General features: G+C 43.4%; 1 protein-coding gene across 2 annotated transcripts in view; it reads left to right on the top strand.

Annotated features, from left to right (window-relative positions):
• Positions 1–9,960, top strand: part of LOC119169596 (cell adhesion molecule Dscam1-like) — a 212,616-nt gene extending 202,656 nt beyond the window's left edge. Inside the window, exons 25-28 of one of the 2 annotated variants that reach the window (XM_075887259.1) lie at positions 2,076–2,142; positions 4,046–4,226; positions 7,186–7,333; positions 9,581–9,960. In XM_075887259.1, the coding sequence (XP_075743374.1) occupies positions 2,076–2,142; positions 4,046–4,226; positions 7,186–7,318 (381 nt within the window). In that variant the 3' untranslated portion in view covers positions 7,319–7,333; positions 9,581–9,960. Of the gene's footprint in view, positions 1–2,075; positions 2,143–4,045; positions 4,227–7,185; positions 7,334–9,580 lie in introns of those variants that run through there. The other variant, XR_012893883.1, reaches the window with a different exon arrangement.
• Positions 9,961–13,859: the final 3,899 nt, after the last annotated feature.

Genomic DNA, 13,859 nt, shown 5'->3' with positions numbered 1-13,859 from the left:
TAGTTCAGGGGTCAATGCCTCGCATTAACGACGCGGAGGCTCTACGTTCGATTCCGTGCACCAAAGTATTTTTTTCTGTGATTTTTTTTTCTTTCCTTTGTTTTCATATACATTGATAGGTATACATATACGGTGCATGACATCAACGCCCACGTTGACGCCGACGCTGGCAGCGAAACCAGCCGAGAGTGTCCATATAATTGCTATGGCAATAAAAGTAGCAAGTATTCTCAACCATCGACAATCACGCGTTATCTCTTTCCATGGCAAGCATTATTGCTTCCTACGAAATGCCTCTCGTCAGAGTGAAACATCTCAAAAAGCCTGCTCAGGTATACTTTACATCACGCCATGCATATGGCATAGATTTCCTTTAACAAGCTTTTGCGCAATCCCCGCATCTTGCGATTTGAACGCATTCTTAGTACGGTGCCAGCCGTGTACGCGAAAACAAATCCGAGAGAGCGTATAAGTGCCTATACTAAGCCGATCGATAAAAGAGGTCCACTCCGCTTCTCAATCAATTTCCACCAAGCCCCGGCTACCGGGCGTGCGTGAATGACGCTAGGCGTTTCAATGCTCATCACTCCGGAGCACCAGGCTGTCACATGCTCTCGTATGCTGTCGTCGTCGCTTGGCGTACTGTAGGCGGAGCCACGTATAGTATAGCAGCAGATGGAGCTCGCGCTCGCGCCAACAAGTATTCTTGATCTTTATCTTCGTGTGCCTTCGAGGTGACGTTCAGTGTGGAACACTTTTGCTGCCCCGGGCTCTCGTATTCTGTGGTCGCTTGCCCTAACGCCGGTAAAACAAGGTATATAAATAGAAAATTGATTGATATGTGGGGTTTAACGTCCCAAAACCACCATATGATTATGAGAGACGCCGTAGTGGAGGGCTCCGGAAATTTCGACCACCTGGGGTTTTTTAACGTGCACCCTAATCTGAGCACATGGGCCTACAACATTTCCGCCTCCATCGGAAATGCAGCCGCCGCAGCCGGGATTCGAACCCGCGACCTGCGGGTCAGCAGCCGAGTACCTTAGCCACTAGACCACCGCGGCGGGGCTATATAAATAGAAAAAGAGGAAGCAAGTGAGTTAAAGCAAGAAAACAAAAACAGAAATAAAAAATAGAAAGAAAGATAGTTATAATCACAAAGAGAAAGCAAAAAAGACGCAAGGAACTAAAAAAAGAAAGAAAGATAGGAGAAAACGAGAAAACCAGAAAGCAGATGAGACATAAAGACTTGCTATACAGTTTTGCACTTTCTTCGTGCTTGACTCAACAACCGCCAAGCTGCCCTGATTTTTTTCTCGGCAAAAAAACTAGTTCCACACTCATTTCACCTAGTCTTCGCGTTTTGTAGTGTCATAGAGAACGACGTTGAAAGCTATTCTTTATATACGTTTAAAGATAAAAACAGATGTATTGTATTTGAAAGAACCCGCTTCCTATACAGAAACTCACAACCGTCAACGAATATTGAATCATTTGCTAAGTAGCTACATTTAAGCAATGCGCATATATTCAATAATGCACGTATCCCTGCAAAATACCTTAACAGTGCTATATAATACTAAGTTACAACTCGTCACGCGAGAGCCGTGCGTATTTCACACTCACAGCACTCGTATGGGTCAACAGCAGTGATTCATGGGCAGCTGGCACATTGTTGCAGATTATGCGAAAAATTGCCCTAGTCGGAATCGGCACGATGCGAAGCAGTCGCCGAGTAGTTCTGTATACGCTGCATTTTTTTTTTGCATCGATTCAAGCGTTACGACGTGTATCGGCATGTTTTTGTGAGTTTAGTTACTTGGCACATATAGTGAGCTTTTATTATTACGTCACCGATGTAGTCCCTTACAAAAAAAAACAAGCCTTTTTAATCCTCCTTCTTTTGTTTGCCGTATACTTATGAACACAAAATACTCTTTTTCTAACTACTGCAAGTTAGCTTATGAAAACTCAGTAGCCCAATTTTTATTTCTGTTCGCTTGCTTGAATTTTCGTGGAACACACTGACGTGTCTTGTGGCCTGTTTCTTCGCTCTTTTTATATTTTTTTCGCAGTCAGATGGTCAAGGTCACGTGCTAGGGTCAACGCAGTGCCTTCCGGAGAGTATTTATACCAAGTCTGGTAAGAGCCCACATACTCACTTCACCGTAGGTCCATTAATGCAATATAGGCTATGAATCCAGCCCCTCATCTCCCCAAATTGTGTTTTATGCTGCGTTCATACGCAATCATTCTAACTGCATAAATAGTGTCAACCTGTTTCGTAGGCAGCACAATCGCGCTACAATAATTTGTTTTTGTTTTTAAAGACGATAATCTTTATTGGGGACCTTCAACACCGAAACTTTGGTCTCTGTCTGTCTGTCCGTCCGTCCGTCCGTCCGTCTGTCCGTCCGTCCGTCCGTCCGTCCGTCCGTCCGTCTGTCCGTCCGTCTGTCCGTCCGTCCGTCTGTCTGTCTGTCTGTCTGTCCGTCTGTCCGTCTGTCCGTCCGTCCGTCTGTCCATCCGTCCATCCGTCTGTCTGTCTGTCTGTCTGTCTGTCTGTCTGTCTGTCTGTCTGTCTGTCTGTCTGTCTGTCTGTCTGTCTTTTCGATTGTCCGTTAGACCGCGGTAACGATACCCCAAACGGCCAACCCCATCCACAGCGCCAACCTAAAGTGCTCGAGTTTCAGCATTCATACTTGTGCAATTGTCAATTAAAAAGCAAATATTGCACGTATCTGAGGCACCATAACAACACGTCGATATTTGTCTTTACAATATTGAAGGCACACATAAGTAATTTCAAGCACCGTATCGTTTATCACGCTGCGCAGTCAGTAAAACGTGATGCTTGAAAAGGCAAGCGGGCTTTGCTTAGACGAGACGGTGGTGGCACCTGCCCGTCGGTTTGCGATCTACACTTTATCGCCTCCGAGACAGGCACGCATCTTTCTCCTGGGCGCGCACACCTTCCTTCGTTCTCGAAGATTACTGGCAGATGGCGCTCCTGTCTAACGTGCCTCGATGCGCGAGAGTGACCGCTAGGTGCGCTCGTTCGCCTTCGCCATAGAGTTAAGGGCCTTCACTGCACCTATCGAGACTCTCTAACGCAGCGCTTCCAGAATACAATTCATTGATTTTCTCACGCAGAACATCAAATAAATGTCTCGTTCACTCTATCCACACGCAAGACTACCGTCTTTTGATGACATTTGCAGTGCAACGTGCAGATACGGGGCCAATTTTTTCATAGATGTCACAGAGTTACACCACCGCTATACCATTAGGTACCTTATCTACCTTATCTAAAAAAATCGTTTTAACAGAATAAGCATTTAAGCAATATCACTCAATTATACAAAAGCGTAAATATTTTGAATGAACGGCAAGCTTCACAACGGTTTAGTTGTCCCGTTTAAGTACGTACTCGTCTATGAATGAGAGAGAGAGGTAAGGAGAGAATTGATAGAAAGACACGCAGGTTATTGTGGTAGTAGTAGGCGGTTTGCTACCCTGCGCATGGGCGGGAAAGTGGTGGTCGGAAGGAGAACAGAGAGGTAAAGGAAATTGAAGGGAACAGGTGATCGCATAGGCACACATGCGCACACATGCACGCACAGGGGAAAAGCGTCCCATTGAGATAAAGCGTTACTACATCAAGATGATCGACATTTTCGAACGCGACAATACGCGACATTTTTCGAACTTCAAGGGCGTAGATAGTGCTTAGTTCAGTATACAAGAAACGCACACCACACGAGTATACATGCATGCAAAACTTTTTTGTTGGATTCTCGAAGTTATGCAAACGCTCTACAAAAGCTATTGAGGATAAACTGTGACCCTTTGTTGCGACAAAAATGGTCGCGAAAAACGACTTGTACAGCAAACTGATATGACTAGGTGAAAGATGCCGTTTTTGGTGAACCGTTTTTGGAGCGTGCTAAGTAAAATTATTTATTCTGTTATAAAAGTTACTTTTTCAGGACGAGCACCATCAGTGTAAGAACGTGTTTTTTTTTTCTCCGTTTATTTTGTGCAGCTCCGTTATACACGTCCCCCGAGAAGTACAAAGGCATTCGAAAGTCGCTCGAAGCGCTCAGCATAATCGAGGGCTACCCGAACACCAATGTGGCTTACGTTTATTCGAGGCCAAAGAAGAAACACTGGAGCACCCACAGCGACGAGCTGTACGCCGAGCACAAGCTGCGCAAGCTGTCCAGGTGAGTTGGAGTTCCGATGCTTTATTTGTAATCCGACCAGGTTCAGAGCAACACAGAGAAAAAAAAACGAGAATTGTGACTTAAACTAAGGGGGGTCGTTGAAAAATAGTCTCCTGGTACCTTGTGTCTCGATACATAGAGCATGCTCCCGCCTTGTAAGCTTTAAAATATCAAAAGAAAAAGCTGTCATCTTGATCTGTATCTTCAAGGCACAACCTAAACCTCAATGGCATAGGTGCATGCCGTAAGAAGAGAGGCGTATAGGAGTGCAGAAGCTACGTCGTGGAAGAAAAATGCAAGTTGGGGTAAATCTAAAAGAAAGTTCTTCAACAGGCAAAATATTTTTTAGGGGGAGCCATATTGAATTTTCTTGTCGCTTCATGCCAGAAAAAAAATTGAGGGCACATTTTTTGTTTTCTGTCTTGGATTTCTCTCGGTCTCTCGAACTTCCACAACCATTGCTTGTCGAGTCCTCCAAAATATTTATTTAAGAGTGGCTACATTGACTGGGTGGTATTGTATTTTAAAATAAATATACTTTCTTAGTGTACAGAGAACGTTCGATGCGCACTTAAATTCTGAACGTTCCTTGAGCACTAGGAAAGTTTATTTCTTTTAAAAGTATCTATGAAAATCTCAATTTACAAGTGGCACTCCTTGTTTTGCTCTTAATGGAAATGTCGGGCAGGGTTGTCAGATTTGGTTGCTACACGCCACTTTTGCTACTTTTCTAGGCATTTTTCTAGGCATTTTTCTAGGTTTTTCACTATTTTTATAGGTGGAAGACAAAACGTATTCGCTACTTAGCTACTCTTTACCTAAGTTTTCTCCGTTCACTCTGTTTGAGCCACATTACGAGTACCAGGCAACGTCGTAGCCACTGGCGTTTGAATATGTGTAGCCCAAACATGGCTTAGGCTTGTCTACAGTTCCGAAAACTAAATTGATGCTTGCAGTAGACAACGCTAGGGTGTTGAATTATATGGCCATCACTAAGAAAAGAAACTCTTCGTGGAGGCCTGAACTTTCTCGCCATTTTTAACCAAATAAACTTAAAACCAAAATACGAAGCGAACAGCTCTCAATTCCGCATCATGGTTGCTTTGCACTCAAGAACATTGCAAACTGGGTATCCGACTAATTGCTTGCGTCATTTTTTCGTATTAGATGTGTTCATTGTGACTCCTTCTCTAAGTAGATGCTAACCCTTCAGCCTCACAAAAAAACGGTAGTGAGTTGAAACAGGCATGTGTGGTTTTATCCATAAAGCGGGGGTTAGAGAAATAGAAGAAGAGAGAGGAAAGAACAGAATCCCAATCACACTTTGGGCCGCACATCGAGTCTGCAAGCAGTCACTCAGGTATGTGGATTCACGTGCTTAATCAGAGCTTTATTTGCCTTCTGCGCACTCAAAGCACATGTTCAAGTTGTTAGAATCCTGTCTACAAAAAATGGTCTGAAGTTCAATTGTTGGTTCAGAAAAGCTTTTGGAGTGGGCATCGCTGACTGCCGAGTGCAGCTGCATAGGACGTGTCTAATTGCCTCTACTGTCCTGCAGGTATAGCATGTAGAAGTGTACGCCATTAACAAAGCCGTACTTGTTTCAATATAAACGCAAAAAAATGCAATCGAAGTGATGACGGGCTTTTCGCGAATGCCTACCGTTGGTCTATGGCTTTGTGGGGTAAACAGTTCTTTTTTTTCAACTTCAGGGGTAGTTGGTGGCTACCATCATTAAAAAAACATGCTTGGCCAGAACTATACGCCACAAAAATTGGCGTGAAGGGTCCGAATGAGTAAATGAATGGAGCAGAATTGACGCTTCTCTTTAGGTGACTACAAGGGCTGGTGGTCCGGTCTGCCCCCTCTCGCATGCGCGCGTATGACTGTGAATACGAATATCTATGAATGAATTGCCGTAATGCAATTTGGAACACCAACTTCCAAAGTTCTCTTTTTACAGTAGCCAAAAAGTTACTGATCCCAGTTACATTTTAGAAAACTCATGCAAGACAGGTAAGTAGAATGTCTTGTTTGCAATAACGGAAACTAGTTCATAATGCTGGATGAAGTGATCGCTGAAATCACCAAAGCATGCTTGAAGGCCTAAGATGATGGTTTTGAAGTATTCATAATGTTCCTATTTACATTTAGGCAACTTGATCATGCTTTAGGTTGTTTCACCAAAAACGTCACTGTTGTTTTTAAACAATTTTGTTATACACATTTCGCTACTTCAACTTTCATGGCTCAGGTTGGCTCTTTTTTTTTTTTGGCTAGCTTTCAAGCTTTTTGGCCATTGTTTTGTTTTCGACTTGGCAACACCGTTTGTGTGAGCAAATTTTACTACTCCTAAATAAGAATAAGGAAAAGGTTTCCTTACCTACAATAGCTCCCGATATTTTTGTCTTCATGTACAGCAGCTTCCGTGAAATACAGGGAGTAGAGAAGTAAAAAAACAAAAAAACAACAAAAAAACGTGCCGTACACGTGGAGGTGAAAGGGACACGCGAGGTTCAAACGAACAAGTGTTCAAAGTGACGGACATTAGGTAGCATGAATTGTCGCAGCTGTCATACTGGCGACAGTAACGTCTGGGCCCCGCTACAGCCGCTGTAGAAGCGTGAAGACCATCTACGACAGTGTCGTAAAACTCAACTTTGAACACAATTGCTTTAATCCGACACCCTTCCATCTCATGCAAGCGCAGTCTTGCACTGCGCTCGTTTAAAGCGGAACAACCTTTGTTGACTTTAAAGATTACTTCAATAGCTCGGTTAACAGTACCTCGTGGAGTACCCACGCCGGAGTTGAAGTGATGCTGAACGTAAATTATTGCCACCGGTGTTCTCCGGGCCAATTTAGAGTATTTCTTAGTCGGGAATTTTCGTGTACAGAAATGACCAAGAGTTCGAGTTCTCAAAGATTCTTATTCTTGTTTTTTTTTTTTGCTGCTCAGATATGCAGATGGATTGAAGCAAGCTGAGCTGGATTTGCACAAAGGCAGTGCAGAGTTTTCCTCTATTGAGAGCCACGAGACGTCCGAAGCCGAGTGTGACATGCATGCCAGGCGTTTCGCCTCGCAGAGATAAGAGGGTAATGACAATGTGAGTGAACTGTTCCAAAATATATACTTTGCGATCGAATTTTTACTGCTAGAAAAATTGTCGTTGTGGTATCACACCAGTTTAATTGGTAACGATGAGACCACACAGATTCAGCGGCAATAATGATAAAGACGTTATGTCATGTAAATATGCAAGCTACGTAGTTTATCATACTACGCAAATCATAAATATTACGCCATAGAAAACACGCCTGTAGTAACTATTGTTAAAAAGTTGTAGTTGTCGAGTATAGTAACAGCTGCTGTCGACTGCAATGGCAGAGTCGCAGAAACCTCGAGTGTCTCATTTCATTGAGTCCAGTTACCCCATTTGTTATGGGCATTAATTTATCTGTAAAACAGTTGAGAAATGGTCTCTGTACACTGCAATTTCCGGCGATAAAATCATGGAAATATTTTATGGTATGCTTTTGAAATATTGAGGGAATAAGAATAAGATCTGTGTGGACGTGCCACCTGACTATGGATGCCGTGTTTGGTGTGATTAAAATACAAGAACGGCCTTGAATTAAGGCCTAAGTGTGCAATTGCAGGTGTGGAATAAGAAAGGAGCAGAGTGGGTCAAGAAACCAATAGTTCTTAAGGGTATCCTCATTGAAATCAAGAATAATGACGAGCATGGGCAGCGCATGCAGCGCAAGGGCAAGATAACTACCTGCTATTAGAGTGACAGAATAGATTCCAATCAAAGCCAAGTCAACAAAAAAGAAGCAGGAATTTAAGTGAGCACGTTAGCTTCAACATTTTGCGGGAATATAGTAGCCATAGGACGGACAGTACCGGGCTATTTGGTGAGATATGGTAGAGGCCTTTGCCCTGCAAGGGTCGTAGTTAAGATTCTGATGATGACGATTATTGTAATAGAGAACGTGAGGTGTTTTACCCCGTTTCTACGTGGTTGTACTCTCTATGCGAACAGGTTGCTTTATTTAACGACCTATATTGCAGGGCTCGTGCGCTTTCAGCAGTCCGAGCCATCCTCAAATGCCGTGCACGCGGAGGCCGTGAGTGTAGAGATGACTGCCAGGACTGAGAGGATTATATGTGGCCTTCGAGTGATCCAAATGCTTGAACGGGTGTTCCAAAGAAGAATGGAGAACGTGCTTTTGTACTCTCATGTTACAATGGTGTTTCTGGCACGCCTAAAATGCTTGCTTACCGTAACCAAGATTTGTGTTTCCGGTATGCAGCTATAACGGGCGCTTCGACGAGGCAAAATAGGAACGACAAGACAAGAAATTCATGATCGGCGGTTCAGCTAGGAGCCAGCTTTTCTGCAACAGGCCTTGTCCTCAAGATAAGACAAGACCACTTGTTGAAGTTTTGGCTCTAGCGAGGACCTGCGTTATGTATATTGGTTTCTCCTCAAGTTTTCGTCTACCCTTAACTCCTGCAATAAAACGTACAGACTTTTTGCATGGCATAACTGATTTCACTAAAAGTTCCATTTGTCGTAGAAGTTACATAAAATCACCCATAGGTCGCGGCAATAAATCCCGGTCATGGCGGCGACATTTCTGATGGAGACGAGAATATTAAGGCCCGTGTGCAAAACTTTAGGTGAACGTTAAATCACACTAGGTGGTCGAAATTTCTAGAGCCCTGCACTACGGCGTCTCTCACGAGCACACCGTGGTTCGGGGGTGGAAAACTCTTTTCATTGAACTACGTGAAATTCCACTTTGCTCAACGATATTTTCATGGCCTTTACTGCGCCTTGTACTTATTATTTCAAAGCAATGGCCAACCGCCTGAGCTGTACTGAATTTTTTTATTTATTAACACTAACCTCCAAATTCTAGAACGTCCCTTCACTTGGCGTTTCATCTTGATACATAAATGTCGACGGCAGCTCTATCTTTTGGCAAATAATATTTACTGCCCACGAGCGATAGCTGGCAGCATTTTGTGAAAACCGCGAGTCGTTTTCATTCGGTTTTTATTTTACGAGTCGTTTTCATTCGAGCTCGGTCAAATGAAGGCAGGACTTCAAGCCGAAACTTGTTTTAGAATACAGGGGTAACGAGGTATACCTCGAATAATGGTAGGAATCCGACCTCAATTCTCCCTAGTTTTTATGCTTTCATGTTTTTCTCTCTGTCTTCCTCTCTCTCTTGTCTCTCTCTCTCTCTCTTTCTCTTTCTAACTTGCTATATTTGTGATTTTTGCCGTTTCTCTCTTTTTTATCTCAAGCCTAGACACTGTCAATTTACATGTTTGTGCGCAGGTGCAGCCTAGAAAGGTGCTTGGGACCTTTCACGCGAACTCTTAAACGCCCAAAGGATCGGAATTGTGCATCCGGAGTGTACGAGGTATTCATTATCAGCTTGGTCATCGGAACATACACGCAGTGTTGGGGGAACGGTATCCGCCATCCGTCACCACGTGTTTCTCATCCAAGGTACCCCTTCTCATCGCACCTCAGAATGGTTTCGTCGGTGCAGTACGGACCAGTAAGGACTCCAAGAAAGGCCACCAGTTCTTGGGGGCTAGTATGTGGTGTGGACTTCGTAAAACTTCGCGAAGTCGAAATTTAACAGTGCAGTGAATGTTTACAAATGGCCATTCGATCGTCATTCGACCACTTACTGAAACGCACTAAGCACTCGCTGAGGATTCCTTTATTCGACAAGTGATGATGCTCGTGTGTGATCGAAGTGAGCGCGAGTTGGTGGGCCCCCAATGAGCGAAAACATCGAGGGAAGCATCAACGCCATCTGGAGTGTGGATATCTCTGAAGCAGTGACACACTAGTGATGCAAACCGTATTTCAAAGCACAGCGCGAGGATGACGCTTGTGGGTGCGCGAGAAACTCAATGTGTCGACGGACGTGTTAAAAATCGCAAGGAACACTTTTGGAGTACTATCGAGCATTAATTTGTATTTTTGACAAATAAATGCGTTCTATTTTTAAGTCTTTCCTGTAGCAGACTTGTCTTTATACCACTGCGAAACTACCAGTTGCGCTGCCTAAACGGAAAAAGTGCGGGTTCGACTATCGGCCACGACAACCACTTTTCCGCCACTACTGAATATTAAAACACCAACGTACCGCCATATGCGTGCGCGTGAGAAAACTTCAGGGGTTAGGAATTAATCCGCAATCTGCAGTGAAAACGTGTCTCGTTATTATATCGCTATTTTTGTAAAGTCCACTGTAAAGAAAATGGTTTTTACGAGGCCGTACTGAAATTTTCATTGAAGGCACTCATCATTGCTGATGATGTAAGTTCTAGGATACCTAGGACAAAATCGAAATTCAAATTCAGTCATGTTGAAAGTCACTGAATTAAACTGCGGCATAACAAGAAGAAACTTTGGCTCGACACGTAAACACGTGTAATAATGGTGTGTAGTAAGTAAGGCCAGTAGTAGTCAACCGAGTAATTTAGAAAAAAACACGCATGGTGCAAAGTGAACCGACACGAACGAATAAAAATGGAGAAACAAATTTTATGTTTATGCTAATGTTACAGTTTCAGTCATATTTCCTATATATATATATATATATATATATATATATATATATATATATATATATATAATGAAATATAACAGAGAATAATGCAAAGAAAAGTGGGTGAAAAGATAACTTGCCGTGGGCAGGAACCGAACCTAAGACCTTCGAATAACGCTTTTGATGCTCTACCACTGAGCTACCACGGCGGCTATCCTCCCAGCCACTTTTTGGGGGTATATATGTGAATTTAAACGTCGGAGTGTCAGTCAACGCCATCTGTAGCCGAGGCGGTGAGTGTGGCACACTCTTATATGAGCCTGTGTGGCGTCACGTAGCACGTGAACGTATTACCAGCTGGCAGCTGACCAATAGTTTCTCGTATACAACCTAAGGCACCAAGTCTGCCAGTACGAGACCCTCGTTAATGAATAAGTTAAAGAAGTGTATACCTAAGGGCTCGTTTTTTTCGTGTAACGCATCGAATAGCGTTATTCGAAGGTCGCAGGTTTGATTCGTGCTTACGGCAAGTTATCTTTTCACCCAATTTTCTTTGTTCACGTTCGCCTTACAATTTCGTCTAATAACCTTACCTATACCTTCCTTGGCATTATTGTCTGTTAGACTTCATTACCATTGTGTCAAAACACAAAAAACGAGCCCTTAAGTATACACTTCGTTGCCTTACATATATATATATATATATATATATATATATATATATATATATAAATATATATATATATATATATATATATATATATATATATATATATATAAATATATATATATATATATATATATATATATATATAGGTGAAGCTCTAATCCGACCGTCAAGATTACAAGCTCACTTCCTCTTTTGTACTTCTGTTTTGTTGTTATTAATGCAGTTCCTGTAGCAGCCAAAGCTGCTCTCTTCTTTTTTTTACCAAGACTACTGAAACGTACATCGATCGAATTTCTCATTTTCTCAAGGGCCCCTCAGCAGCGGTGTTCCAACCCACGTCAGCATAATTACGAAAGACGACGCACTAATTGACGCAGTTAGTGCGCCGTTGACTTCCCTAATTAGTCTCCAGAACCGCCGACTTCCTTACAAACTCCTAGCTTCTGCGCCCTTTCTGCATTAACAGCGAAACATAAAAAAGCAACTGAGAGGCCATAGGGAGGTCACTAAGTGTTAATCGCACTTTCGACATACACTAAATAGGTGTCTATATAAAAAAGAAAGTTCGCCTACTTTGTGTGCGACTTCCGGGATTAGATAAAAATTCACACGTGCTCTACATGCGAGGCCTGAGCGTTGTTTGAAGAGCACCACAATAATGGGCCACAGGTACTTCTGGGTGAGGCACTGCACGCGCGAAAGATACGTGACGAGCTTAGTTGAGATACGAAAGAGACTTGAAGATTTTTGGACGACACGACGTGCACGTAAATTTTGTACTGTAGATACAATTCGAAGGACGCTCGCATTCACACACGCATCCACACTATTGGGTGTGTTCTCCAGTAGATGCGTGAGTGAATGAGAGCGTGTTCTTCGAGGGGATGCCAAGTTGCACGAAGTGTCTACAATATGAAGGGCTATCAACTCGTCCAAGAAGTGCTCATGCGATGAACCAAATTCGCGTATTGTCGCATTGTCATCGATGCCAAAACAAGCACACATTCTAAAACGACAGGTAGCGCATGGGAAAAACCACTGCTTACAATGTCGGGATGAAATTCGTATATAAAAGCACGCAAGGTGAATGTCTATGAACCAATCTAGAGCTTGTTTAGAAAAAGCATTGTATGTATGTATGTATGTATGTATGTATGTATGTATGTATGTATGTATGTATGTATGTATGTATGTATGTATAGCGTGAGCTCACGTGTCTTTGTACAAGTGCGTATGTTTCGTACTTGTAGCTGCTATATTTACGTCAAAGTCGATGCAGCTCATCCCTCGTACAATGCCAGAGCGTAATGCCGACTGTGCGCCTCCCCCCCCCCCCCAATGCATTCTCGGCACTCGACTTGTGCGGCCCTCAAACACTGGCTGGAGAGGCTAGGACTGCCACTATCGGTTCCTGCCCATCTTCTCCTACATCACCAGCCTGCCCATCCAAAGGATCGCTATATGTTCCATTCGTTCGTGTCCGGAATGTAACTGCATCGGAAACGGCCGTACTTACTTTTTTTGTCTGCATACGCTAACATTCTTTTCCGTCCGCATCATTTGCGCGGTTTTTCCTTTTGTCGTAGCTACACGATTGCCGATCATCGTCAGGGAGGTGTTCGCCCGAAAGAAAGGAACCCGGTGTTTCCTCTTTGCCCGACAGTTCGGTCGAAGCCGGCGTCCTTGTATCGCACTCGGATACGTACGTGGCCAGCTGGCGGACGCATTTCGGTGTTCGCTTGCGGCAATGAGCTGCCGTACAGTGCTCGCTAGCTCGGGCCGTCGCCGAGACGAAGAATGAGCATTGGGGAAAGAAGGCCCGGCAGGAGTGGGCCCCATCTTTTAGTGCTCACCACGAGAGCTTACGCCGAGACAAGAACCACTTCTTCTTCGATCCTCGGAGGTTTTCTTGATGGCATGCGAGTCGTGGACTGACTTCTGAGCATGTACGCGTCTCGTACTCGAACTCAATTCGATATGGACGGCATAAACTCTGTACTTACTCCCGCTGCTGAGAGCACCGCTCTCACATATACTTAAACTGGGGAAAGGAAGTAGAGAACTTTGTTTTATTTTTAAATGCGCAGCATTTCTTATCGAGCTTCAGCGACTTAGAGCGTATCTATCTATCTATCAATCTATCTATCTATCTATCTATCTATCTATCTATCTATCTATCTATCTATCTAGCCGCCTATGACTTTTAGCTCTCATGGCCGTTTCGATAGTGGTATCAATACCAAACTTGGTATGGCATAACATGACTGTATGAAGAACATATTTGACTTGTCATAACATCACATGTGTAAATCACGGCATGTATGTCATGATTATCATCATTTACATTTCCTGGTTCTGCAGCTCTTGCAGTGGTTGCA

This window comes from Rhipicephalus microplus, chromosome 2 (assembly GCF_043290135.1).
Source record: "Rhipicephalus microplus isolate Deutch F79 chromosome 2, USDA_Rmic, whole genome shotgun sequence".
In the NCBI taxonomy this organism is placed as follows: Eukaryota; Metazoa; Arthropoda; class Arachnida; order Ixodida; family Ixodidae; genus Rhipicephalus; species Rhipicephalus microplus.
Note: the sequence above shows the minus strand (reverse complement) of the source record. Positions and strands in the feature narration are given on the sequence as shown.